The following is a 27,217-nucleotide window of genomic DNA, read 5'->3' as shown; positions in this document are numbered from 1 at the left end:
TTTACTTATACCACTGGTAGTTGTGAGTATAAATTAGTAAATATTACTCAAATAGATGAAATGTGAATGCACGAGGAATTGTTTTTATGCATTGCTTTGGAAAGACTTGATAAAGGCATGAAGCTGAAAGAATTGCCTTTCAATGAATTACATTGTGGTAAAGACAGCTTGAAACAGATTGGGGAAACCTTATAAATCTCTGGAAGGACTCTGCTCCTAGCAAACTTTGCAAGTATTTTAAAGTCCCGTTCTACTGTAAAAGAGAGGAAAACGGACATTGTAGATAACGGACTATGAGTGTGGTTTATCCAAGGAAGGGGGGGGCTGCATTTGGCAGACCCAGAGGTCTTGATGGCACATGGGGAAATGAATGTACATTTATATGTTTAAAGTTAAAAATGGCTATAATTATGTGTCATTTTAAAAAATGATTCCTTGCTCTACCTGACTTTTATGATTAATTCATCAGTGAGAGTTTCCACTATGCAAGGTGCCCTAAGGAAGATACAGATACAGTGTTGAGGGAATGAATAATTCTGATTTCTAGGCATCAAAACAATACTTTCTCTGAATAAGTGGCACTCTAGCTGGGTTTTACAGGCAGAATGTGAGCCTGAAACACCAGCCCCACTTTTGCCTGAGGCCTTTGCTGTTGATGTTCCTTTTGCTTGGAACCTTCTTGTCCCAGTTGTTTATCCCCTCATCTCCTTCACGTCTTTAACATCACTTGCAAAATGATGCCCTAAAATTGCACGCTTTTCCACCTTCCACCCCTTCTGCCCCTCTTCCACTTGAATCCTCATTTATGTTTTCTTCCTGCTCCAAAGCACCTTTTCCTGTGTGACCTGTTATACATGTTACTTATTCTCTGACTCCTCTGTGTAGATCCATGAGGGCAGGGATTTTTGTCTGTTTCTTTCACTGCTGTGTTATCTGTGCCTAGAACTGTGTCTGGCACAAAATTAGATGCCCATCTCATACATTTTTTAAAATTAATTAATTAATTTTTGGCTGTGTTGGGTCTTTGTTTCTGCGCACGGACTTTCTCTAGTTGAGGCGAGCGGGGTCTACTCTTCGTTGCAGTGCGCGGGCTTCTCATTGCGGTGGCTTCTCTTGTTGCGGAGCATGGGCTCTAGGGCGTGCAGGCTTCAGTGGTTGTGGCATGCAGGCTCAGTAGTTGTGGCTCATGGGCTCTAGAGCACAGGCTCAGTAGTTGTGGCGCACGGGCTTAGCTGCTCTGCGGCATGTGGGATCTTCCTGGACCAGGACTCAAACCCGTGTCCCCTGCATTGGCAGGCGGATTCTAAACCACTGTGCCACCAGGGAAGCCCCCCATCTCATATTTATTTGTGGAATTAATGACTGAATGAACGTAGAAACTGAGAAGAGTTGGAAGGGGTATTCTCTGGGCCATGGGAATGCTGTTGGAAAAGGTACAAAGATGTGACAGTGAGGGGAATATTTGGGGATACTGGGATGTGGGGATTAAGGCAGGAGGTGAGTCGCACAACTGCCACCATGTTAGAGGAAGGCCTTGAAGGCTGAGCTGAAGGTTTGGCACTTGCTCTGAAGACAAAGGGAAACTTAAAGGATTCGAGTGACATTGTGGTTTTAGAAAACAAAGTCTGGAATTGTTGAAGATGAAAGGGAGAAGGGAAGAGACTGGGAGCATGGTGAAAGATAACAGTAGTGGAAATGGGGAGAACTCAGAAGACTTGTTTGGCCTGCACTGTATTTTTAAAAATTGCATTGGTTGTTAACCATTAAAAATCTTGAGGTGTCACTTAAAAATCTGGATTGTGGTCTGCCCTTCTAAACTTGGAGGTATTGGTAACAGTAGGCTCCTGCCACGTGGCAAAAATCCTCCAGAGTTGTCTAGTGGGGCATCAGCTGTTCACTTTGTTAGTCCCTACCCAGCCATCCTTTCATTGACCTTTTTCTCCCTTAGCTTCTGGATCATCTGCCATAGGAGGCGGGATGAACTGTGATGCTCTTGATTTGGGATGGAGAGCCTGTTTGGAGGAGGGTCAAATTGGTGTGTATTCCTTCCCTCATTCCTGTTACTCACCATCACCAACTTAAATGCAAATCCTTATTTCTGCAGTTTCAAACCCTTACCATCTGAGCACCTCTCCTGCCTGTACTCCTTGCAACTTCTGCTGCACTGTTCTTTTATTTTTTTTAACATCTTTGTTGGAGTATAATTGCTTTACAATGGTGTGTTAGTTTCTGCTTTATAACAAAGTGAATCAGCTATACGTATACATACATCCCCATATCTCCTCCCTCTTGCGTCTCCCTCCCACCCTCCCTATCCCACCCCTCTAGGTGGTCACAAAGCACCAAATTGATCTCCCTGTGCTATGCGGCTGCTTCCCACTAGCTATCTATTTTACATTTGGTACTATATATGTCCATGCCACTCTCTCACTTCGTCCTAGCTTATCCTTCCCCTTCCCCGTGTCCTCAAGTCCATTCCCTACTTCTGTGTCTTTATTCCTGTCCTGCCCCTAGGTTCTTCAGAACCATTTTTTTTTGTTAGATTCCATATATATGTTTTAGCATACGGTATTTGTTTTTTTCTTTCTGACTTACTTCACTCTGTATGACAGACTCTGGGTCCATCCACCTCACTACAAATAGCTCAAATTTGTTTCTTTTTATGGCTGAGTAATATTCCATTGTATATATGTGCCGCATCTTCTTTATCCATTGATCTGTCGATGGACATTTAGGTTGCTTCCATGTCTTGGCTATTGTAAATAGTGCTGCAATGAACATTGTGGTACATACTCTTGTTGAATTATGGTTTTCTCAGGGTATATGCCCAGTAGTGGGATTGCTGGGTCATAATGGTAGTTCTATTTTTAGTTTTTTAAGGAACCTTCATACTGTTCTCCATAGTGGCTGTATCAATTTACATTTCCACCCACAGTGCTGCACTCTGTTCTTTTCCTTCTCAACCTTTGCCTTGAATCCACCTCCTACCTCTTCGTATTTGAAAGCTACCCTGCTATCTCTGACTATACGATTTTCCTTGAAACACTCTCTAACGATATTTTTATCATATTTAGTTTTCCTTTATTAATTTTATATCTTAGTTTTAGTACTTCCTCTTTTTCAACTTTCCCTTTTTTTTCTTTCTAAATTCTTGAGGTGGAAACAGATCATTGTTTTTCTTTTCCCTTAAGACCACAGGCATTTTTGATAACATTCCTTTCATCATTGTTGTAAAATTTATGAATTTAGATATGTTACAGATAGATTGTTTTTTGGTTTTGCATTATGGTCTAAGAATGTGTCATAGAATTTCTAGGTTTTCACATTAAAACTGGCTGTGTCTCTGCGTTCTAGTATGAGAACACATTTTATGAAATATACCTCAGAAAATAAAGTGTTATTTCCTTGGCTTCTTAGTCTCCTATTATATAACTTTTTTTAAAAAATTAATTAATTTATTTAGTTATTTTTTGCTGCGTTGGGTCTTCGTTGCTGCACGCGGGCTTTCTTTTTTCTAGTTGTGGCGAGCGGGGGCCACTCTTCCCCGCAGTGCGTGGGCCTCTCACTGCGGTGGCCTCTCCCGTTGCGGAGCATGGGCTCTAGGCGTCCGCGCTTCATTAGTTGTGGCACGTGGGCTCAGCAGTCGTGGCTCACGGACTCTAGAGCGCAGGCTCAGTAGTTGTGGTGCATGGGCTTAGTTGCTCCGTGGCATGTGGGATCCTCCCGGACTAGGGCTTGAACACGTGTCCCCTGCATTGGCAGGCGGACTGTTAACCACTGCGCCACCAGGGAAGTCTTCCTATTATATAACTATTAATTTTACTTAAACTTAAAAATTTTTTTTGAATTTTAAACTTTGAGGTAAGTTGATGTAGTATACCCAGGTTTCCCAGTTAAGGTTTCACCACATTTGCTCTATCATAGTCTCTTTCTGTATCTAAGTCTATCTATCTCTATGTATGTATATCTCTATCTACCTTACATCTATATCTATATTATATCTATATCTATGTATCTAAATCTTTCTTTTCTGAACCTGACTCTGCCAAGTTGGCTCCTACCAAGGGAAATGGTTTAATTTATGCTTTATATCAGTTCTGTACTTTTAATTCTTTGTGTAGTTGTCTATTGTTAATGAAACATTGAAGCCTCCAGTTATGATACGGGTTTATTTTTCACAATTTTTCTTATATTTTTGTTATTCTGTTAGGGACATATACATTGTATAGTTTTTGTTTCATTTTTTGTTGTACTTTTTATTTTTGTGCAAGGCAGATTTAAAGAATCTCCTGAAGTCATAATGTTGCCCATTCCTTTTTGGATTTGTGTTTGTTTTTTAGTTTTTAAGTGTTGGGATTTGTTTCCCAATGTATGTGTAGACCATTCTGCTTTCATAGGTATTCAGCCCGTTTACATTAAGTGAAGTAATTATGATATTTGTGCTACCCTCCATGATCATGATTATCTTTTAAAATGTAAAATCCAGTTGTTTTTAGTATAGCCGCAAGGTTGTGCAACCATCACCACAATCAATTTTGGAACTTTTTTGTCCTCCCCAAAAGAGACCTCATATTCTTTAGCAGTCACTCCCCAAACCCCACTCCCACAGCCCTAGGCAACCACTAATCTATCTTTTGCTGTAGATTTGCCAAGTTTAGACATTGCATATAAGTGGAATCATACAATATGTGGCCTTTGGTGATTGGCTTCTTTCACTTAGCATAATGTTTTCAGGGTTCATCCATGTCATAGCATGTTTCAGAATTTCATTCCTCTTTATGACCAAATAATAGTTCATTGTATGGATAATACCACATTCTGTTTATCCATTCATCACCTGATGGACATTTGGTTTGTTTCTACTTTTGAGCTATTATGAATAATGCCGCTATGAACATTCATGCACACGTTTTTGTGTGCACATATGTTTTCAGTTTTCTTGGGTACATACCTAGGAGCAGAATTGCTGGGTCACATGGTAAGTCTATGTTTAACATTTTGAGGAACTGCCAAACTGTTTTCCGAAGTGGCTGCACCGTTTTACATTTTCACCAGCAATGTCTGAGGGTTCTAATTTCTCCATATTCTGGCCAATACTTGTTATTGTCTTTTTTATTATAACCAACCATCTTTTAAGTTCATATATGTTATCCCTCATTTCTCCTATATATGTGATTTCTCTAATGGCGTGTAAATTTTCAATTAAAAAATTAATTAATTTTTGGCTGTGTTGGGTCTTCGTTTCTGTGCAAGGGCTTTCTCTAGTTGCGGCAAGTGGGGGCCACTCTTCATCGCGGTGCATGGGCTTCTCACTATCGCGGCCTCTCTTGTTGGGAGCACAGGCTTCAGACGCGCAGGATCAGTAGTTGTGGCTCACGCGCCTAGTTGTTCAATGGCATGTGGGATCCTCCCAGACCAGGGCTCGAACCCGTGTCCCCTGCATTGGCAGGCGGGCTCTCAACCACTGCGCCACCAGGGAAGCCCTCAATTTTGTAAAAGCTGAATTGGGAGATAATGTCAACCCATTTACCTCCTCCTTCCCTCTCCCCCCTTTTTTACATTATTAGAAACATTGTTTTAGCAGAACTATTTTCATTATTCTTACTATTAATTCCATCATTAGCTTCTCTCATGGGAGAAACGAAGCATTTAGGATTTTGCATATTTTTCTTCTCATGCACTTTGAAATTCTATGTTTAAATCTTAAAACTCCCTCAGTATTTGCTTTTAGTTTATTAGATGATTTACTGTTAATCTTTTGTTACTATTTGAATCTATTTCCTTTTTACAAGTGTCATGTATTTTTCATGGCTCAGTAGTTTCATCAGTCTTTGAATTCTAAAGTTCTTAACATATTCTTCTGCCTTCAGAAACTTTTCAGCCATGGCGCCATTTTTCTCATTTTTGTGCAAATATTCTGAGTCTTTCTTTTCCATGGTTTAAAAAAAAAAAGCAAAGAAAAGAAAAATAAAAGGAAAAAAAAACCCCACACCTTTTTTCTTTGTTATAAAGGCAGTATTTGTTTGATATAAGAAATTTGAGGAATATGGAAAAATGTAAAGAAGAAGTCTGTGATGATTGCCATTCTCCTCTGCAGTATCGTAATGTTTATGCTGAAACGATTTCAATTTATACCAGAAAAAGTTTGAACTTTTTCCTTGATATGCGTGTTTGCTTTGGCATATGCTGTTTAACCTGGAGCCACTATTGTTCACAGGACAGATCTTTTGGAATTTTTCAGTTTACCTTATTTTGCCTTGTCAGCTTTCGTATAATACTGTTTTACAAGTGAATCTAAACTGCTGTTATTTCTATTTCAATTCTGTTGTTTCTAGCCTTATTGTATATTTAGATCCTCTATTGTTCACAAGTCAGCTCAGTCTTTGTTTAGTGTCTTGTGTTCATTTTTTCATAGTTTTTTTCACTTTAAAGTAGTTTGAGATATTTTTTAGGTGGTGCCATTATGTTTACCATTGTTTCCTTCTCCATGTTCAGACCATAAGTGCTTCCTAATTACCATTTAATTAAACTTAGTTTTAAAAAAATTATTCACTATTTTATAACAGTTTGCCATGGTTTAAGGTTGTGGTTGTATCAGAGTTTCTGTCCCAGAGGGGAGAAGTAACCTTTACAGTTTCCAGTGGTCTTTTGTAAAGATGTCATTTAATCTTTGCAACCCTCAGAGGAGTGATTATTATACCCATTTTTACTCTAGGGAACTGGGATTTCTCAGAGAGATTTAGTGTTGGCCAAGATTATATAGTTACTTAATCAAATAATCAAAACTCTGAATCTGGAACTCTTTCTAATGCACCAGAGTTTGTGAAGTCCTTTTAAAGTTCTCTTTTAGAATAGTTAATATCAGTTTCTTCCGTGCCAACTTGCAGGTTGTTTTGTAGATTTCTGTCCTTGTGGGTGACTTCTGGTTTCTGGCTACCTCCCATTCCATTTGGTATTGCAGACACTAAGGAATAATGGTTTGAAATAGAGCCAGAGATGGGAATTCCCTGGCGGTCCAGTAGTTAGGACTCAGTACTTTCACTGCTGTGGGCCCAGGTTCGATCCCTGGTCAGGGAACTAAGATTCCACAAGCCATGTGGAGCGGCCAAAAAAAGAAATAGAACCAGAGGGTGTTTTTTTGTATTTAGATTTATTTATTGATATTTTAAATTTTTTGATGGAGGAAATACACTGAATATACATGCAGAATTTTAAAATACTTATGTAAACATGTATATGTTGCAAAATATAAATTGCATTATAACTATATAGTTTCTTTATTTTTTTGGCTGCATTGGGTCTTAGCTGTGGCATGCAGGATCTTCGTTGAAGCATGTGGGATCTTTCATTGCGGCAAGGGCTCTTCGTTGTGGTGCGTGGGCTTCCTTCTAGTTGCGGTGTGTGGGTTTTCTCTCTCTAGTTGTAGTGCGCGGGCTCCAGAGCTCACAGGCTCTGTAGTTTGAGGCATGCAGGCTCTAGTTGAGGCGCGAGGGCTCAGCAGTTGTGGCGTGCTGGCTTAGTTGCCCTGCGGCATGTGGGATGATGTTAGTTCCCCGACCAGGGATCCAATCCGCCTCCCCTGAATTAGAAGGCGGATTCTTTACCACTGGACCACCAGGGAAGTCCCTATATAATTTTATAACCTGCTTTTTTTCACTTCATAATGGATTTTGGTCTTTCCATATCAGTGTATGTGTTTCTGCTGCATACTTTTATGGCTGCATAATATTTCATCAATAACTTATTTAATTAATTCCCAACGTATGGACACTTAGGTTTTTTTCCACTTTGCTGCTATAAAAAAAAAAGCTGATGTTACCAATCTTGTACCTACGTGTTTATACGTTTTGTCTTCTATCCCTATCATAATTTCCTAGGAATAGAATTGTGGGGTTAAGGCATAAAGACAATTAAAATTTCCATGTATACAGCCATATTATCCTGTGAGAGGTTCTGCCAATTTATACTGGTATAGTTGGTTTGAGTGCTCATTTTCCACACCTTCTCCAGAGCTGGTGTTAATAAAAAAATAATAGCAAACACTTAACATATGACACTTAACATATGACACTTATGACGTGTCATGCACTGCTCTCAGTGCTTTCCCTATCTTTATTTAATCCTTCATCAACATTGTGAGATGGGTACTGTTATTGTCCCTAGTGTTATTGTCCCCATTTTACAGATGAGGGAACGGAGGCACAGAGTGGTAAATTCCTAAGGTGTCACATAGCTGATAAGTGATAGAGCCAGGATACTGATCTAGGAGGTCTGATTCTAGGGTCTGCCTCTTAAACACTGAATTATAATGCCTGTTCATTTTTTTTTTAATTTAGGTAACGTGATTATTTTTTCTGATTCTTAAACTTTTTAATTTTTTATTGAGATATAAATTCACATAACATAAAACTCACCATTTTATACAATTCAGTGTTTTTTTTAATATATTCAGTTATGCAACCATCACCACTATTTACTATTTAATTACAAAGCATTTCCATTGCCCCCCAAAAGAATTTCCATACCTATTAACAGTCCCAATACTCTTCTGTCCCTGTCCCCTGGCAACCATATAGGACTTCAGTTTATATATCTGTGAGAGTGAAGCACACAGGTTTGCCAAGCTAGTGAGAAATAGTAAGGGAGAGAGTGTTGAAGTTCGAGATCTTTGAAAGGGCTAGAAAGACCCTGGGTACCATTAATACCCAGCTCAAGATCTAGGTATTTCTTTCTGATCCTGCAATAGACTGTCCTCCCCATCACCTTGCCTGAAGCATACTGACATAGAGGAATTTAGAATTGAAGTAGGCAGCAGGGAGTGATTGTAGGTGTTGGGGTAGAGGATTGACATGATCAAAGTGGTGTTTAACAAAGGGTGGTTTGGCAGTAGTGTGCGGAATGGGATGAAAAGTATTGGAGTCAGATAATTATGTGGCACATGTGAATTTCCTTCGTTAAATATAGCTTAGAGAACTTTTAGTCATCTCTGCTGCGGATGCTGTTTAATATTAATGTAAACTGCTTTTGGTTTTATATCATGAAGTATGAGTGTAGTTTATTTTCCCCCTCATATCTTTATAGCAGAAAATCAGTAATGTAATATGGTTCATTTAGTAAACAAGTTGAAGAGAATTTAATTCCTAATTCATCTCATTTGCTGAGACTGAAGTCAACATTTTTTTAAAAAATAAATTTATTTATTTATGGCTGCATTGATGTTCGTTGCTGCACACGGGCTTTCTCTAGTTGTGGTGCACGGGCTTCTCATTGCAGTGGCCTCCCCTGCTACAGAGCACAGGCTCTAAGGCTCTAGGGCACCCAGGCTTCAATAGCTGTGGCACGTGGGCTCAGTAGCTGTGACGCATGGGCCCAGTCGCTCCGTGGCATGTGGGATCTTCCCGGACCAGGGCTCGAACCCGAGTCCCCTGCATTGGCAGGCGGGCTCCCAACCACTGCACCACCAGGGAAGTCCCTGAAGTCAACATTTCCTAGATAGATCTGTTGTTTGATTTTCAATGATTTGTGTCATTAAAGGTATCTCTCAAACTGGTCTGGGGAAAGAGAAGAAGTGAATCTTTGTTGTATACCTACTTGTTCTAGGTACTGTTGCTTTTTAATACATTATCTCATCTAATCATTACAATACCTAGGGAAGGTGGTATACTCTACAATGTTAAGCACCAACATGTGAACCTGGCCCGTATTGACCCCCAAACTCACACTTTGTCCATTGTATGGCAAGCTGTCTCTGGGGTTGTTTGAAATCACATTGAGTCTTTTCCCCCATTAAATATAACTGGTATAGAAACTTCTAAAGAGAAAAAATCATCCATGTTCAACTGGTGCAAACACAGCCCCTGTTAACCAACTTTTGTTTTTTCCTGGCTGGATTTTCCTATATGTGTTTTATTTATTTATTTTTTTTGCTGTACGTGGGCCTCTCAACTGCTGTGGCCTCTCCCGTTGCGGAGCACAGGCTCTGGACGCGCAGGCTCAGCGGCCATGGCTCACGGGCCCAGGCACTCCGCGGCATGTGGGATCTTCTCGGACCAGGGCACGAACCCGTGTCCCCTGCATCGACAGGTGGACTCTCAACCACTGCGCCACCAGGGAAGCCCCTTATATGTGTTTTTTATACATTAGCTTGGTGTATGTGTATAGCTTTGTCTTCTGCCTTTTCACTTGACATTCATCAGCTATTTCCACATTGCTATATAATATATACAACCTTTTAAACAGCTGTTTAATGTTCCATGGCTGTGTCACACCATTTCCTGGTGATATTTTAATGTTTAAATATTTAAACATTAAATATTCTTAATATTTCCACTGTTTTCAGTGTAGAGATCATGGAACTGTCTTGTAGGCAGTTGGATATGGGATCGTGAACAAGCTGGAGTGTTTTTGGGAGTGAAAACATCCTACAGGGGTCCTGTAAGACTGGATTGGTATGCAGGTTTTCCCAAATACTATAAACATCTAGAGAATGAGAATAAACCCATTGACATTTTCTTAAGAACGACATACAGAGTTTGAACATGTCCTGGAGGGGAGTCAATAAGGAATCAACTGGCGATGAACTGAAAATTTCCACGTGTTGATAAGTACTTAAAGAATACTTATTGTTAAGTATTATTTATTCATTTATAGGACTTTGCCCAACAATGCTCTGAAGGCTGGAAATAGCATTGGCAAAAGCAGATGGAAGTGGCTTAATAAGGTTGGGGAAAAGCAACTGGAGACTTGAGTGGTGGGAGTGCATGAGAATGCTGAGAGAGAAGAAGTAAAATGAGATATCACAATGGGATGGCTGAGGGCAGAATATTTTTATATATAGTAGGAGCCGTCTTGTCTCAGTGCTTTAAGATTCTGGTAGTTGGTTAATCAAAGTTTTTTAAGTGTGGAGTGACAAAATAATTCATAAATGCATGTAGCGTTTTAACTTAAAAATATATATTTATTAAACAGTATTTTGAAAGAGGTCCCAGAATTTTTCTTTGAGGAGAGCTGGAATTTCCCCTTTCTTGAATAAACTAGATTCATAATGCATTGAGTACACATTCCAGTTCTAACGTCTTTAAAAAGGAACTTAAAGACTTGTGGATACAAAAATCTAGGTTTTTATCTTGCCTACACCTAAGGCAATAGCTATTTGTAAAAAGCAACTCATCTTAAGTCTTTCTGTAGAATTCAATTTTGCTTTCATAGAAACAATTTATTTTCACTCTTATGAAGAGTTGAAACCACAGAATTACAATAACAAATACAGTTGGCATACACAAGCTGTATAACATACATAACTGACTCTTGAAGCACAAGAGCTGCTCTCCTGGTTGGAGCTAAAGTACTCGTGAATGTTCTAGAGAGAGAGTGACCTAGTAGCCTTGAGGATTCATTGAGCCATGGGCATTGGTTTGTATGTTTTACAGAGAAAGGCACACTTTGGTTAATCTGGAGAGTTGATTAAATTGGGAATAAATTCTAAGAGTGACATGGACTGAGCAGTAGGAGAAGGGAAAAGAAGTGATTAAAAGGGAAGTGGTCAGAGAGTTGGGGGGATAATCAAGATGATTCGTTTGGAAGGGGAGGCCAGGTGTGTCAATTGCTGTAGAAAGGTCAAGAAAAGAGTTGTAAGACTAAGAAAAAAGGTATGGATCTTTAGAGTAGAGGTCATGTTGACCTTTGATAGAGTTTTGATATGAAGGGGGAAGAAGCCAGGCTTTCTAGAGGTTAAGACATTATTAAAGGAGGGGCACCCACTCTGAGCCAGGACTTGACATAAACTTGGAGGCAGTATATTTAGGTCCTCCTATTGAAATGAAAAACAGCCATAGTAATGTGCAGAGATCTTGCAGATTGCTGCTTATTTGACTTACTTTCTTTGTAATGATTGTGTTAGAGAATTAAATGTAAAGCCTTTCATTTTATCTTTTATAGTGGATCTAACCCGGGGGTGATTTTGTTCCCTAGGGGACGTTTTGTAATGTTGAGACATTTTTGGTTGTTACAGCTGATCCTACTGGCGTCTAGTGAGTGGAGGTCAGGGATGTTGCTGAACATCCTGCAGTGAACAGGATGGCCCCCGCCCCCAACAAAGTAGCTAACCCAAAATGTCAGTAGTGCCGAGACTGAGAAGCCCTCAATTCTGTCGTAACATTTCCAAAGTGAATTCACTTTTGGCTCCTGTAATTTCTAGCTAACTCATAAGATCCTCCAACTACCTTCTGTTTAATTGGAACGGTGGTAGGAAAGTCACATCATTCTGGAGTGCTAATAGGTCTCATTTTGAACTGCAGCCTGAACCTAGTTAGTGCTGCCAAAAGTTGGGGATTCTGGCAGTTCAGGCTCACAGTAAGTAGGGTTCCTTCGCTTACTGTGTATTGTTCCCCAGCTTTGAAATGTTAATGAGAATTGAGACAAGTTTTACATTTAGAGAATTATATGTCTGGCACATTTGTAACCAGAGCAAAGTGTTTCTGTTTTGAGCCACTCTGCTGAGTGATTCCTTGTGTAAAATATTTCTATTTGGAGAACTGAGTTTTGAGGGCCTTAGAAATGGCTCATCCTTTTTGCTGAATTTCCATTTTGGGCTCAGGAAGGCAGGTGTGTAATTATCATCATCACTGACAGGTAGTAGAGTGCCCTCTTGATGCCTGGTACTGAACAGAATACTTGAAAAGAAGTAACATTCAGAAGATGATCCCAATATAGAATTCCTACTATACTGAGTTTGAGCTAAGGCAGTAGTTCTCAAATTTGGGAGGGGTCAGAGCACCAGTCGTGACGCTCTTGATAATGTAATTTTATCATGTAAACTGTGATGTAGCACCAGATTATTTAAGACTTTATTTAAGACTTTCCTTAGAAATGTTTATCTTAAATTTACATGCAATGATTATGTCAGGATTGTCTTTAACTTACATGTATCAGTGACCTGACCAATAGTGGCTTAAATGATAAGGACTTTATGTGTTCATTTCCCGTAACAGTAAGTCTGAAGGGATGAAGTCCAGGGTGGGTGTGGTGATTCCATAATTCTCTCCACACTCTTGCTCCGTCTGTCTGGTCTACCATCTTTAGCTCGTAGCTTTCACCTTCACGCATGTAAGATGGTTTCCACAACCTTAGGCAAGAGGTTTACTTTCCAAGCAGAACAAAGAATGGAATAAGGAAGGAAGAATGGACAGTGCTTATATATCAACTGTGGTACACAACAAGGGATCTGGGGAAATAGATTACTTAGCTGAGTACCTTGTTTCCCAGAACAAAATTGGGGTTCCCTTACTAAGTAAGAAGGAGAGAATAGATCCAAAGTAGGCAATTAGCCACGACGGCCACAATGACAAAACAATTTAAAGTGTATGTTTGTGAGCTTGTGACATTCATGATCTTGTGTTCTCATAAAACACTGTTGGAGGACTTCCCTGGTGGTGCAGTGGTTAAAAATCTGCCTGCCAATGCAGGGGACACGGGTTCGAGCCCTGGTGCGGGAAGATCCCACGTGCCGCGGAGCAGCTAAGCCCGTGTGCCACAACTCCTGAGCCTGTGGTCTAGATGCCGTGCTCTGCAACAAGAGAAGCCACCACAATGAGAAGCCCACGCACCGCAACAAAGGGTAACCCCCGCTCGCCGCAACTAGAGAAAGCCTGTGTGCAGCAACAAAGACCCAACGCAGCCAAAAAAAAAAAAAAAGATACATTAAGAAAAATAAAACACTGTTGGAATTTTTCTATTAATATTCTTTACCTATTTGTTGAACATTGGTTTTGTTGACAGCTAGCAAGGAAGTATCTCAGATAGTGAGGGTTTAAGAAATCTAAGTGAAAAAAAAACTCACTTAAAATGAGAAAATTCTCTCCATTGAAGCTTTTCCCTTTCAAATGAGAAACTGAAATTCTACTTGATATTAATGAAGGTACATTATAGTCTAGGACACGAGTTTTCCTAAGGAACATGGTTTGGGAACCACTGATAATTAATATTTATGCATACTATTAAATTATTTGTGTCTCTGCTTTCACTTACATTGTTCATAGATAAGAACATTCTTTTCTCTCTCTTTTAATATTACCACATATTGTGGGCAATTAAAACAATGCCATTTCTAAATTTTGTGTAATGATACTATCTATATTAGTTTTATAATCAGAAAAAGTGTTACTAATTTTTCAAGGTCAGTGCAAGTCTTGCCATCTTTGACACTGCACCCTATACTTCAAATCTATTTTTATTTCCTACTTCTTGAAACTCCTAGAGCAAACATAGTCTGTACAACACAATTTCCCCCTTATTATAGACTATATTTATATTGAATTAATCACTTATTGTTCCACATGTTATTAGCAAGATCATAAGCTCCCTGTTATGTTCTTTCCAGTGTATCCCAAATTCTTAGCATAATATTAGATACATAGGAGATACATAATTGCTTCCTGATCAACTAACTACATAATCACATTTACCACATTAACACACATGAAAATAGCATGGATTTGATAGCAAGATAGGTGTAAAATAAAACATGACAAGTAACCAGTATAATCAGAATTTCATGACTTTTCACCCTTACCTGTTAATGTAGGACCTCTAGCTCCCACAGAATGCCTCCTTGCCAAGTTTATTTTTGGAGTTACCCAGGGGTGTACCATGTAGGCTCACTAATGTATTCTGGCCGCTGCCACACAGCATGTCTTGTTTTTCTTGTGATGTTAGCTGCCCCTGAAGTTGCGCATTGGTACCTGCCCCTAGACATCAGAGGTGCACCTTGGAGCCTGACACCACTGTCTCCTTGGCTTTGTGCTGGCCTGCCCAGGTGTGCTGCGCCAGGGGTGGTGAGGTGTCCTAGCCCCTTTTCTACCCCTCTTATATCTTGTCATGTGGGTATCAAAGTGGAGCTCTTTGTGTCTTGTTGCCTCAGAGCTTTGTTTGGTTTTTTTTTTTTTTTGTGGTACGCGGGCCTCTCATAAAACACTGTTGGAGGACTTCCCTGGTGGTGCAGTGGTTAAAAATCTGCCTGCCAATGCAGGGGACACGGGTTCGAGCCCTGGTGCGGGAAGATCCCAGGTGCCGCGGAGCAGCTAAGCCCGTTGCTGCGGAGCACAGGCTCCGAACGCGCGGAGCACACGCTCCGAACGCGCAGGCTCAGCGGCCACGGCTCACGGGCCCAGCCGCTCCGCGGCATGTGGGATCTTCCTGGACCGGGGCACGAACTCGTGTCCCCTGCATCGGCAGGCGAACCCCCAACCACTGTGCCACCAGGGAAGCCCTGTTTTTGTTTTTAACTTTTATTGAAGTATAGTTGATTTACAATGTTGTGTTAGTTTAAGGTGTACAGCAAAGTGAATCAGTTATACATGTATCCACTTTTTTTTTTTACATTCTTTTCCCATATAGGCCCTTACGAGAGTATTGAGTAGAGTTCCCTGTGCTATATACAACAGGTTCTTATTAGTTGTCTATTTTATACATAGTAGTGTGTATATGTCAATCCCAATCTCCCAATTTATCCCTCCCCCCCATCCCCTGGTAACCATATGTTTGTTTTCTACATTCGTGACTCTACTTCTTTTTTGTAATAAGTTCATTTGTACCCTTTTTTTTTAGATTCCACATATAAGCGATATCATATGATATTTGTCTTTCTGTGTCTGACTTACTTCACTCAGTGTGACAATCTCTAGGTCCACCCATGTTGCTGCAAATGGCATTATTTCTGTTCTTTTTTATGGCTGAGTAGTATTCCATTGTATATATGTACCACATCTTCTTTTTCCATTCCTCTGTTGATGGACATTTAGGTTGCTTCCATGTCCTGGCTATTGTAAATAGTGCTGCAGTGAACATTGGGGTGCATGTATCTTTTTGAATTACGGTTTTCTCCAGCTATGTGCCCAGGAGTGGGATTGTTTGGGTGCTTCAGAGTTTTTAGTGAAAGGCATTCTTTAGTTTCTCATTGTTAGCCTCTCGGTCTCGTCATGATGACCCTTTGGGGCAGTCTGGATGAGATACCACCCTGTGCTTGGGATCACTCCTCCTTTCCAACCAAGGCTTTGTTTATCAGGCTGAGCTTTTCTGCCTCACTTTAGTAAGGATGATTATTCTCTAAAAATGTTCCTTCGTCCCTCATGCAAACAGATGCTTGAACAACTCTCACAGAGATGTGAGAATCTTAGTGGCAGGGAGGGTTTAGGCTCTAGATTGCAATCTCGTTGCACTTTTAAAATGCAACAGGTAAAACATTGCAACTCAAAAGAATCTCAAGCCAGGATAGCAAGTCTTAACTCAGAGCATGATCTTGACCCATGGACAAAATAAAAACTTTGTTCTTGTTTGGTATGTGTGATTGTATTGGAACCCAGTGTGAACTTTAAGGTTACAAAGAAAAGAAATAAGAGAAATACACTAAATTTTATTTCTCAAATTGTGCAATTGTTTTTATTTCTATGGTCCCTTAAATTGATGAAGCCTGTGGTTGAGCAAAGATATTATGCATTCTTATCTTCTTTTCCAGAGCAGTTCTTTATTAATGTATAGTTATCTTCCTTGGGTTTTACAATGTACATTAGACAGTAATTGGAACCCGGACCTTGTGCAGGTTCCCAGTAGGAATGTAGGCAGATTGAAAAAAGCAACACCCACACTTAAGATTGAGCCTCAGGAGCTAATGCAAGAGGTTAAGCGGGGAAGAGAAGAACAAGCAAAAAGTGGGAGTTGAGGAAAACCAAGAACATAAAGCCTCCAGAGCCAGGATGAAAGAATAGAAAGATGGTCATTTGTGCCTTGAATAGTGAGAGAAACAGAGAGAGCAACAAAACAGCTGCATTAGTTTCCTGTAGTTTTCATTTCTACTCATCTTTTTTTTTTTTAAATTTTACACATATGCTTGAACTTTAGAGCAATCCAATTTTGTGCACCTGATATCCACTTAAGGAAAAGAAGAAAAAATTTTTGTAACCAATAGTTACATAGACATATGCTTACTTTAGTGCAGTGCTTGGTGCAGAGTGGCTTCTCAAATAAGTACTGTGACTATCAACTCCTTGTGTATTTAGGTACTTGACTGCCAGCTCGTTGGAGGGTCAGCTAGGAGGAGGAGACCTGAGACACATTGCAGAGCACTGAGGACAAGTGGGGCAGAGAGAGGAAATGATGGTCAACCAGGACAGATGTCACTAGATAGAGAAGTAGAACGTCCTTGACTCAGTCCACCGAGTCCTGATTTGAAGTCTAGAAGTAGAAAACAACCAGGGAGGAAGGATTGCTGGAGAAAAGCTCGCTGAGATCTGTTTGCCAAGACCTTGTCTCCATCTAGAGCTTCATGAGATCTTGTGCTCTTTCCAGAGTCTCTCAGCTATTGAGCCACAGGGTCAGAAGCTAACTTAGGCCTCTCTGCTCCCAGACTCATGAGTTCACCTCTACACTGGGATGAATTTTTAAGCAACCATTTGTTTACTGTTTGTATAAGTGCATTTGTTGTTACAGCTCTCATTCCCAGTAGGGAGGATATGAAAATTGTCTTTGTAGTGGTTTTCACCCAATTCCATGTGATTGGCTGCTTTACTTAGCATTAACCTGGAAGCAGTTTATTACGTTTCCTAGAGAGATTATTTTGATAGTTCCAGAATAAGACTGACAGTTTTGGAACAGGCACAGAATGACCACAGAATACTAGTATTATTGATAGGCTCTGCTTCCTGTGGTAGTAAAATTAAATCAGTCATTTAAAAAATTTAAGTTGAGAAAGATTTTGAATCTTTCTTTGCAAGTAAATGCTCCATATGTTCCTGTTGTATGAGATTCAAGCTTACTTCATAATTCTTTTGTAATTAAAACTGTTTATTTGTTCTAGAGTGAATAATGATCATACAAAACTTATTTTGGGTACCAGAAGAATCAAGATTCTTTTTAGTTATTATTTTTTATCCTTAAAAGTAACTTAAACACTAGAAAAATAATCTAAAACGTTAAGACAATAGTAAGAAGACTGTCTTAAGCTCTTGGCAGGAAAAATATAAAGATTCTTTGGATTTATCTTTGGGAATTATATGAAATCCTGAGTTTTATTTTTCTTTGCTTTTATATACTTTTAGGCATATTATTATGTAGGACTCTCTTTGCAGAATCTTGAACATTTTGTGTCCAGTAGAACTTGTTTTTTGTATGTTGTGTCTTATTATTATACTTGTGAATGAGGTGTAAAGACTTTTTCTTTTATTTATATATGTACCTTTGGATAAAAAAGACAAATATATATGAAACAATGTTTCCTCTTTTACAGAATTAAATGTGAGGGAATCTGATATAAGAGTTTGTGATGAATCATCGTGTAAATATGGAGGAGTCTGTAAAGAAGATGGAGATGGTTTGAAATGTGCATGTCAATTTCAGGTAAGGAAATCAAATCTCTTTTCAAAATTTTACATTTGTCATGTTTTGTAATTCCACATTTTTCAAATTAAAAAGCTTATTAAAACACCTTGAACCCCACAAGAAATTTGGGTTGACAGCCCACTGATTCTTTTTTGTCAGATGAAGCGCTCTTATTTGTACCTTCCATGCTTCTTTTCTTGAATTACGGGGGCAGACTGGCTCTAATAGAATGTGAAAATGCCTTGAAAAATATATTACAGTTCTATTCAAATGTAAGGTATAATTGTCACTGAAAGGAAATAAAGTACAGATTGCAGTAGAGTCACTTATTTAAAATGTTGGCCTTTTTTTCCCATTTCCTTCTCTTTCTAGTCTATCTCCCTTCCATTCTTATTTGTTGCTGTCTCATCTTTTTAGGCCAAAGAACATGACTGATTTGGTACCTCAGGGTAGATCAGGGTTAGTGATGGACTAGAAAGGGGAACCTCAAACCAAGTGTGAATATCTTTGCTTTTCAAATGCTGTTTTAGTTGTGATTTTGTTGTTTAAAAACACAAAAGGAATGGAAATGAAATGTGTTACATTCAATTCTTCTTCTTTTTTTTTTTTTTGGCTGCACCACCTGGCTTAAGGGATCTTAGTCCCCTGATCAGGGATTGAACCTGCACCCTAGGCAGTGAAAGCGCACAATCCTAACCACTGGACCACCAGGGAATTCCCTCAATTCTTTTTTGTTGTTTATTTTCCATGATTAAGTTATAATCTGGCTTCAGAATATTGTTCACAAGATGGTCCCTTATTAAGGATTTGAGATGAGACAAAGAAGGAACTAGAATTTTTTAAACTCATAATCTTATTCTAACTGTACCCACATTTTGGATTTTAAAGGTAGGAAAGGGAACAGATCAGGAATAAAAGCATAGGATAGTCAGTTACTTCTAGTAACCCTATAACTTCAGGCATGTTTTTGTATGATCCATCTGAAAAGAGAAGGCGTATTTCCCACCCTTTCTTATGATATTGTAATGAGAATTAAAATCAGAAAGGGAGCTTGAATATGAAGCCTTTTTGAAAACTATTAACTATCATGTTTATTTTCATTAAAAGAAGTAGAAATTTTAAGTAAAGGAGGAAGTGTTGGGGAGTGTACTGTTGACCAGCCAAAAAGGTTGTTCTTGGTCAAAAGGGACTTTACAATCCACTATTTATTCACACTAGCCACCTTTGAAGTCGCTTAGCTAACCTTGTGCCCACCCCTCCATGGTTGCTCATGTAACAATAGTCAGGCCAGTGTAACTACTATATATAAAATAGATAATCAACATGGACCTACTGTATAGCACAGGGAACTCTATTCGGTAATAACCTACATGGGAGAAGAATCTGAAAAAGAATGGATATATGTATACGTATAACTGAATCACTTTGCTGTACACCTGAAACTGACACAAAATTGTACATCAACTATATTCTAATATAAAATAAAAATTAAGTTAAAAAATAGGTGGTGATGTGTCTGACTGCCCTCCTTCTCCCGAAACCTTCTTAAAAATGATAGTAACTAATGTGGGCTTCTTTCCTTAAAAGAAGGTGTTGGTGTACATGGTGTATACCAAGCCCTCGTGAACTTTTACTTCTTCCTATTCTTCACGTTATATAGGTTTTATTGACCTATCTCAAGGGTCACTAATCCTTTCTTCTGTCATCTCCATTCTGCCCATCCAGTGAGTCTTTAATTTCAGATATTTTATTAAGAATTTATAGTTTCTATTTATCTGAGATTTCCTGTCTTTTCATTCATTACAAGAATATTTTCCTTGAGCATAGGTATTGCTGCTTTAAAAATCTTTGCCAATTTCAATGTCTGGGACATCTTAGGGATCATCTCTGTTGATTGCCTTTTCATTTGAGAATACATTATATTTTCTTGTGTTTTTATTCATATTTATTTTGAATATATCCTACACATTGTGAATGATATGTTTTCGAGTGTTTGAATTATGTTCCTCTGAGTATTGTCATTTTTGAAACAGTTAAATTGGCTGAACTTACACTGCAGACTCTGTTTTTCCCGTTGGGGGTAGAAACACAAATATCATTTCTTTTAGTCTTAGCTGGGCTACTTGGAGTGTGCCTCATGAGTGCTTGGTTCAGAGGTCAGCCACAGAATCTGGGACTCTGTGCTCCCTCTCTCCTTTCTGGGATTTTCTCTCTCACTTTCCAGTGGCTTTGGTTCTTCATGCCACAAAGATTGCAGGTTTTTGTTGGTGTTTCAGGCATCCTGTATGGGGAAAACTGGGGCTGTTCCCTTCTTCCAACTGTCTTATATTTCCTTAGGTTAAATTCTTTGACATGGAATTGTTGGGCCAATGAGATGTTCATGTACAGATTAACATTCTCACTAAGAGCAGTGTATCAGGCTGCTTGTCTCCTTTCAACCTCTTGGTAGTGGATTTTGTCAGTCCTTTAAAATTATATAAATCTGAAAGGGAAAAAGCTTTTTTATTTGCATTTGATTACTAGGGAAATTGGAAATGTGTCATAAACTTATTGACCATTTTTTGTGAATTAATATTTCATATTCTTTGTTCATTTTTAGTATTTTCTTTTTCCCTTGTGTTGATTTGGGCAGACATGTGTATACACTATATATAATATACTATTTGTGTCCTTAAAATATTGCTTACTGTGCTGAGCATTTTATATCCATTGACTATTCTAAATATTTTATATATATATATATATAAGTTTACATAACTCATAAACTCTCATGAGAACCTGTGATGTAGGTTCCATTTTGATACATTTTTTAGAAGAGTGATATATGCCCATAGTAAGCAACTGAAACATTTTATAAGATATATAATATAATGAAAAAATGTCTTCCTTCCATTCTAGAATACCAGTTGCAACATCTGTGAATTCTTAAACTTCCTTCTAGAAATATTCTGTTATACAAACACATAGGTGTTTTAATTTCTCTTTTAAGTACTAAATCACTTAATAGTATTTACCTTAGAGATGGTTACTTTTAGTTTATATAGATTAATAAAAAGAGTTCTGTGTTTTAAAAAAGTTATCCTAGTGTCATTTTAATTTTCATTTTGTTTATATTTTCTGATATAAAGAAGTTTAAAATTTTCATTTCATATTTATATTTGTCTTTATGATTCTGCTGTTCATTCTTTGAAAGTCTTTCTCTGCAACTCTAAGATTATGAAGCCTTTTTGACCTTTTGACCAGCTAGAGAATCTTCTCATGATCTGTCTGGAATCCCTTGTATTCTTACCTTGTGGCAAAGCAAGAAAGGAAAATAAAAGTTAGGAGTTTAGATCGGTAGACATTTATCCAGTGCTTACTTTGTGCTAGGCACTAGGCTAGGTGCTAGGGATATAAGGATGTTTCAAGACAAGTTGCTTGCCTTGTAGGAGCAAACTGCCTAAGGGCTTATAGTGTGATTTGATCCTGCTGCTGAGCGAACCTTCCTTTGACTCCTCTGCCTTCTTACAAGCTTATAAATCTGTTCAAGTTAGACTTAGGTTTGTGCCAGTTTAAGAACAATGACCTCACATGCCCATTAAACACTACTCTGCCGAATGCTTTAGCAGTATCTTTCGATTCATTTAAAAACCTTGCTTATGAGGAGATTGGTTCAAGATGTCGGAGTAGAAGGACATGTGCTCACTCCCTCCTGCGAGAACACATGAATCACAGCTAACTGCTGAACAGTCATCGATAGGAAGACACTGGAACTCACCAAAAAAGATACCCCATGTTCAAAGACAAAGGAGAAGCCACAACGAGATGGTAGGAGGGGCGCAATCACAATAAAATCAAATCCCATAACTGCTGGGTGGGTGACTCACAAACTGGAGAACAGTTATACCACAGAAGTCCACCCACTGGAGTGAAGGTTCTGAGCCCCACATCAGGCTTCCCAACCTGGGGGTCTAGCAACGGGAGGAGGAATTCCCAGAGAATCAGACTTTGAAGACTAGTGGGATTTGATTGCAGGACTTCTACAGGACTGGGAGAAACAGACTCCACTCTTGGAGGGCACACACAAAGTAGTGTGTGTATCAGGACCCAGGGAGAAGGAGCAGTGACCCCACTGGAGACTGAACCAGACCTACATGCTAGTGTTGGAACGTCTCCTGCAGAGGCGGGGGGTGGCTGTGGCTCACTGTGAGGACAAGGACACTGGCAGCAGAAGTTCTGGGAAGTACTCCTTGGCATGAGCCCTCCCAAAGCTGGCCATTTGCCCCACCAAAGAGCCTGTAGCCTCCAGTGCTGGGTCACCTCAGGCCAAACAACCAACAGGGAGGGAACTCAGCCCCACCCATCAGCAGACAATCAGATTAAAGTTTTACTGAGCTTTGCCCACCAGAGCAACACCCAGCTCTACCCACCACCAGTCCCTCCCATCAGGAAACTTGCACAAGCCTCTTAGATAGCCTCATCCACCAGAGGGCAGACAGCAGAAGCAAGAACTACAATCCTGCCTGTGGATGAAAACCACATTCACAGAAAGACAGACAAAATGAAAGGCAGAGGACTATGTACCAGATGAAGGAACAAGATAAAACCCCAGAAAAACAACTAAATGAACTGGAGCTAGGCAACCTTCCAGAAAAAGAATTCAGAATAATGATAGTGAAGATGATCCAGGACCTCGGAAAAAGAATAGAGGCAAAGATCGAGAAGATGCAATAAATGTTTAACAAAGAGCTAGAAGAATTAAAGAACAAACACCTAGGAGAATTAAAGAACAAACAAACAAACGAGATGAACAATACAATAACTGAAATGAAAAATAAAATAGAAGGAATCAGTGGCAGAATAACTGAAGCAGAAGAATGGATAAATGACCTGGAAGACAGAATGGTGGAATTCAATGCCATGGAACAGAATAAAGAGAAAAGAATGAAAAGAAATGAATACAGCCTAAGAGATCTCTGGGACAACATGAAATGCACCAATATTCACATTATAGCGGTCTCAGAAGGAGAAGAGAGAGAGAAAGGACCTGAGAAAATATTTGAAGAGATTACAGTGGAAAACTTCCCTAACACGGAAATAGCCACCCAACTCCAGGAAACGCAGAGAGTCCCAGGCAGGATAAACCCAAGGAGAAACATGCCGAGACACATAGTAATCAAACTGACAAAAATTAAAGACAAAGAAAAATTATTAAAAGCAACAAGGGAAAAATGACAAATAACATACAAGTGGACTCCCATAAGGTTAACAGGTGATTTCTTAGCAGAAACTCTACAAGCCAGAAGGGAGTGGCACAATATATTTAATGTGCTGAAAGGGAAGAACCTACAACCAAGATTACTCTACCTAGCAAGGATCTCATTCAGATTCGATGGAGAAATCAAAAGCTTTACAGACAAGCAAAAGCTAAGAGAATTCAGCACCACCAAACCAGCTCTACACCAAATGCTAAAGGAACTTCTCTAAGTGGGAAACACAAAAGAAGAGAAGGACCTACAAAAACAAACCCATAACAATTAAGAAAATAGTAATAGGAACATACATATTGATAATTACCTTAAACACAAATGGATTAAATGCTCCAACCAAAAGACACAGGCTTGCTGAATGGCTACCAAAACAAGAGCCATATATATGCTGTCTACAAGAGACCCACTTCAGACCTAGGGACATATACAGACTGAAAGTGAGGGGATGGAAAAAGATGTTCCATGCAAATGGAAATCAAAAGAAAGCTGGAGTAGCAATATTCATATCAGATAAAATAGACTTTAAAATAAAGAATTTTACAAGAGACAAGGAAGGGCACTACATAATTGTAGTAGGGATCAATCCAAGAAGAAGATATAACAGTTATAAATCTCAGTACATAAGGCAACTGCTAACAGCTATAAAAGAGGAAATCGACAGTAACACGGTCATAGTGGGGGAGTTTAACACCTCACTTACACCAATGGACAGATCATCCAGACAGAGAATTAATAAGGAAACACAAGCTTTAAATGACACAATAGACCAGATAGATTTAATTGATATTTATAGGCCATTCCATCCCAAAACAGCAGATTACACTTTCTTCTCAAGTGCACATGAACATTCTCCAGGATAGATCACATCTTGGGTCACAGATCAAGCCTTGGTAAATTTAAGAAAATTGAAATCATATTGAGCATATTTTAGGACCACCATGCTTTGAGATTAGAAATCAGTTACAGGGAAAAAAGCATAAAAAATACAAACACATAGTGGCTAAACAATACGTTACTAAATAACCAAGAAATCACTGAAGAAATCAAAGAGGAAATAAAAACATACCTAAAGACAAATGACAACAAAAATACGACGATCCAAAACCTATGGGATGCAGCAAAAGCAGTTCTAAGAGGGAAGTTTATAGCAATACAATCCTACCTCAAGAAACAAGAAAAATCTCAAATAAACGATCTAACCTTACACCTAAAGGAACTAGAGAAAGAACAAACAAAACCCAAAGTTAGTAGAAGAAAGAAATCATAAAGACCAGAGCAGAAATAAATGAAACAGAAACAAAGAAAACAATAGCAAAGATCAATAAAACTAAAAGTTGGTTCTTTGAGAAGATAAACAAATTTGATGAACCTTTAGCCAGACTCATCAAGAAAAAGAGGGAGAGGACTCAAATAAATAAAATTAGAAATGAAAAAGGAGAAGTTACAACGGACACCGCAGAAATACAAAGCATCATAAGAGACTACTACAGGCAACTCCATGCCAATAAAATGGACAACCTGGAAGAAATGGACAAATTCTTAGAAAGGTATAACCTTCCAAGACTGAACCAGCAGGAAATAGAAAACATGAACAGACCAATCACAAGTAATGAAATTGAAACGGGGATTAAAAATCTTCCAACAAACAAAAGTCCAGGACCAGAAGGCTTCACAGGTGAATTCTATCCAACATTTAGAGAAGAGCTAACACCCATCCTTCTCAAACTCTTCCAAAAAATTTCAGAGGAAGGAACACTCCCAAACCCATTCTATGAGGCCATGATCACCCTGATACCAAAACCAGACAAAGATACTACAAGAAAAGAAAATTACAGACCACTATCACTGATGAATATAGATGCAAAAATCCTCAACAAAATAATAGCAAACAGAATCCAACGACACATTAAAAGGATCATACACCATAAGGTTGCAGGATGCAAAATTAATGCACAGAAATCTCTGGCATTCCTATACACCAACAATGAAAAATCAGAAAGAGAAATTAAGGAAACACTCCCATTTACTGTTGCAACAAAAAGAATAAAATACCTAGGAATAAACCTGTCTAAAGAGGTGGAAGACTTGTACTTAGAAAACTATAGAACACTAATGAAAGAAATTAAAGATGACATAAACAGTTGGAGAAATATACCATGTTCTTGGATTGGAAGAATCAATATTGTGAAAATGACTATATTACTCAAAGCAATCTACAGATTCAGTGCAATCCCTATCAAACTACCAGTGGCATGCTTCACAGAATTAGAACAAAAAACCTTACAGTTCGTATGCAAACACAAAAGACCTTGAATAGCCAAAGCAATCTTGAGAAAGAAAAATGGAGGTGGAGGAATCAGGCTCCCTGACTTCAAACTATACTACAAAGCTACAGTAATTAAGACAGTATGGTACTGGCACAAAAACAGAAATATAGATCAATGGTACAGGATAGAATGCCCAGAGATAAACCCATGCACCTGTGGTCAACTAATCCATGACAAAGGAGGCAAGGATATACAATGGAGAAAAGGTAGTCTCTTCAATAAGTGGTGTTCTGGGGAAACTGGACAGCTACATGTAAAAGAATGGAATTAGAACACTCCCTAACACCATGCAGAAAAATAAACTGAAAATGGATTAAAGACTGAAATGTAAGATGAGCACTTTAAAACTTTTAGAGGAAAACATAGGAAAAGCACTCTTTGACATAAACCACAGCAAGATCTTTTTTGACCCACCTCCTAGAGTAATGGAAATAAAAACAAAATAAACAAATGGGACCAAATGAAACTTAAAAGCTTTTGCACAGCAAAGGAAGCTATAAACAAAATGAAAAGACAACCATCAGAATGGGAGAAAATATTTGCAAATGAAACAACAGACAAAGGATTAATGAAACAACAGACAAAGGAGGTCAATATCAAAAAAAAATCAACAATCCAGTAAAAAAATGGGCGGAAGACCTAAATAGACATTTCACCAAGGAAGACATACAGATGGCCAAGAGGCACATGAAAAGATGCACAACATCACTTATTAATAGAGACATGCAAATCAAAACTACAATGAGGTATCACCTCACGCCAGTTAGAATGGCCAGTATCAAAAAGCTAGAAATAATAAATGCTGGAAAGGGTGTGGTGAAAAGGGGACCCTCCTACATTATTGGTGGGAATGTAAATTGATACAACCACTATGGAAAACAGTATGGAGGTTCCTTAAAAATCTAAAAATAGAGCTACCATACGACCCAGCAATCCCACTACTGGGCATATACCCTGAGAAAACCTTAATTCAAAAAGAGACATGTACCCCAATGTTCATTGCAGCACTATTTCCAATAGCCAGGGCATGGAACCAACCTAAATGTCCATCAACAGATGAATGGATAAAGAAGATGTGGCACATATATACGATGGAATATTACTCAGCCATAAAAACAAATGAAATTGAGTTATTTGTAGTGAGGTGGATGGACCTAGAATCTGTCATACAGAATGAAGTAAGTCAGAGAAAAACAAATACCGTATGCAAACATATATATATGGAATCTAAAAAAAAAAATGGTACTGGTGAACCTAGTTGCAGGGCAGGAA

The 27,217-nt window shown here is 38.7% G+C and overlaps 1 protein-coding gene across 1 annotated transcript in view; it reads left to right on the top strand.

Moving 5' to 3' along the window:
• TMEFF1 (transmembrane protein with EGF like and two follistatin like domains 1) overlaps positions 1–27,217 on the top strand; it is a 94,551-nt gene that overhangs the window by 8,155 nt on the left and 59,179 nt on the right. The window contains exon 2 of the mRNA XM_060014423.1: positions 18,278–18,387. Coding sequence (XP_059870406.1) covers positions 18,278–18,387 — 110 coding nt within the window. The remainder of the gene's footprint in view (positions 1–18,277; positions 18,388–27,217) is intronic.

Source organism: Delphinus delphis, chromosome 6 (assembly GCF_949987515.2).
Source record: "Delphinus delphis chromosome 6, mDelDel1.2, whole genome shotgun sequence".
Classification (NCBI taxonomy): domain Eukaryota; kingdom Metazoa; phylum Chordata; class Mammalia; order Artiodactyla; family Delphinidae; genus Delphinus; species Delphinus delphis.
The sequence above is the reverse complement of the archived record's forward strand: the minus strand, read 5'-3'. Positions and strand labels throughout refer to the sequence as shown.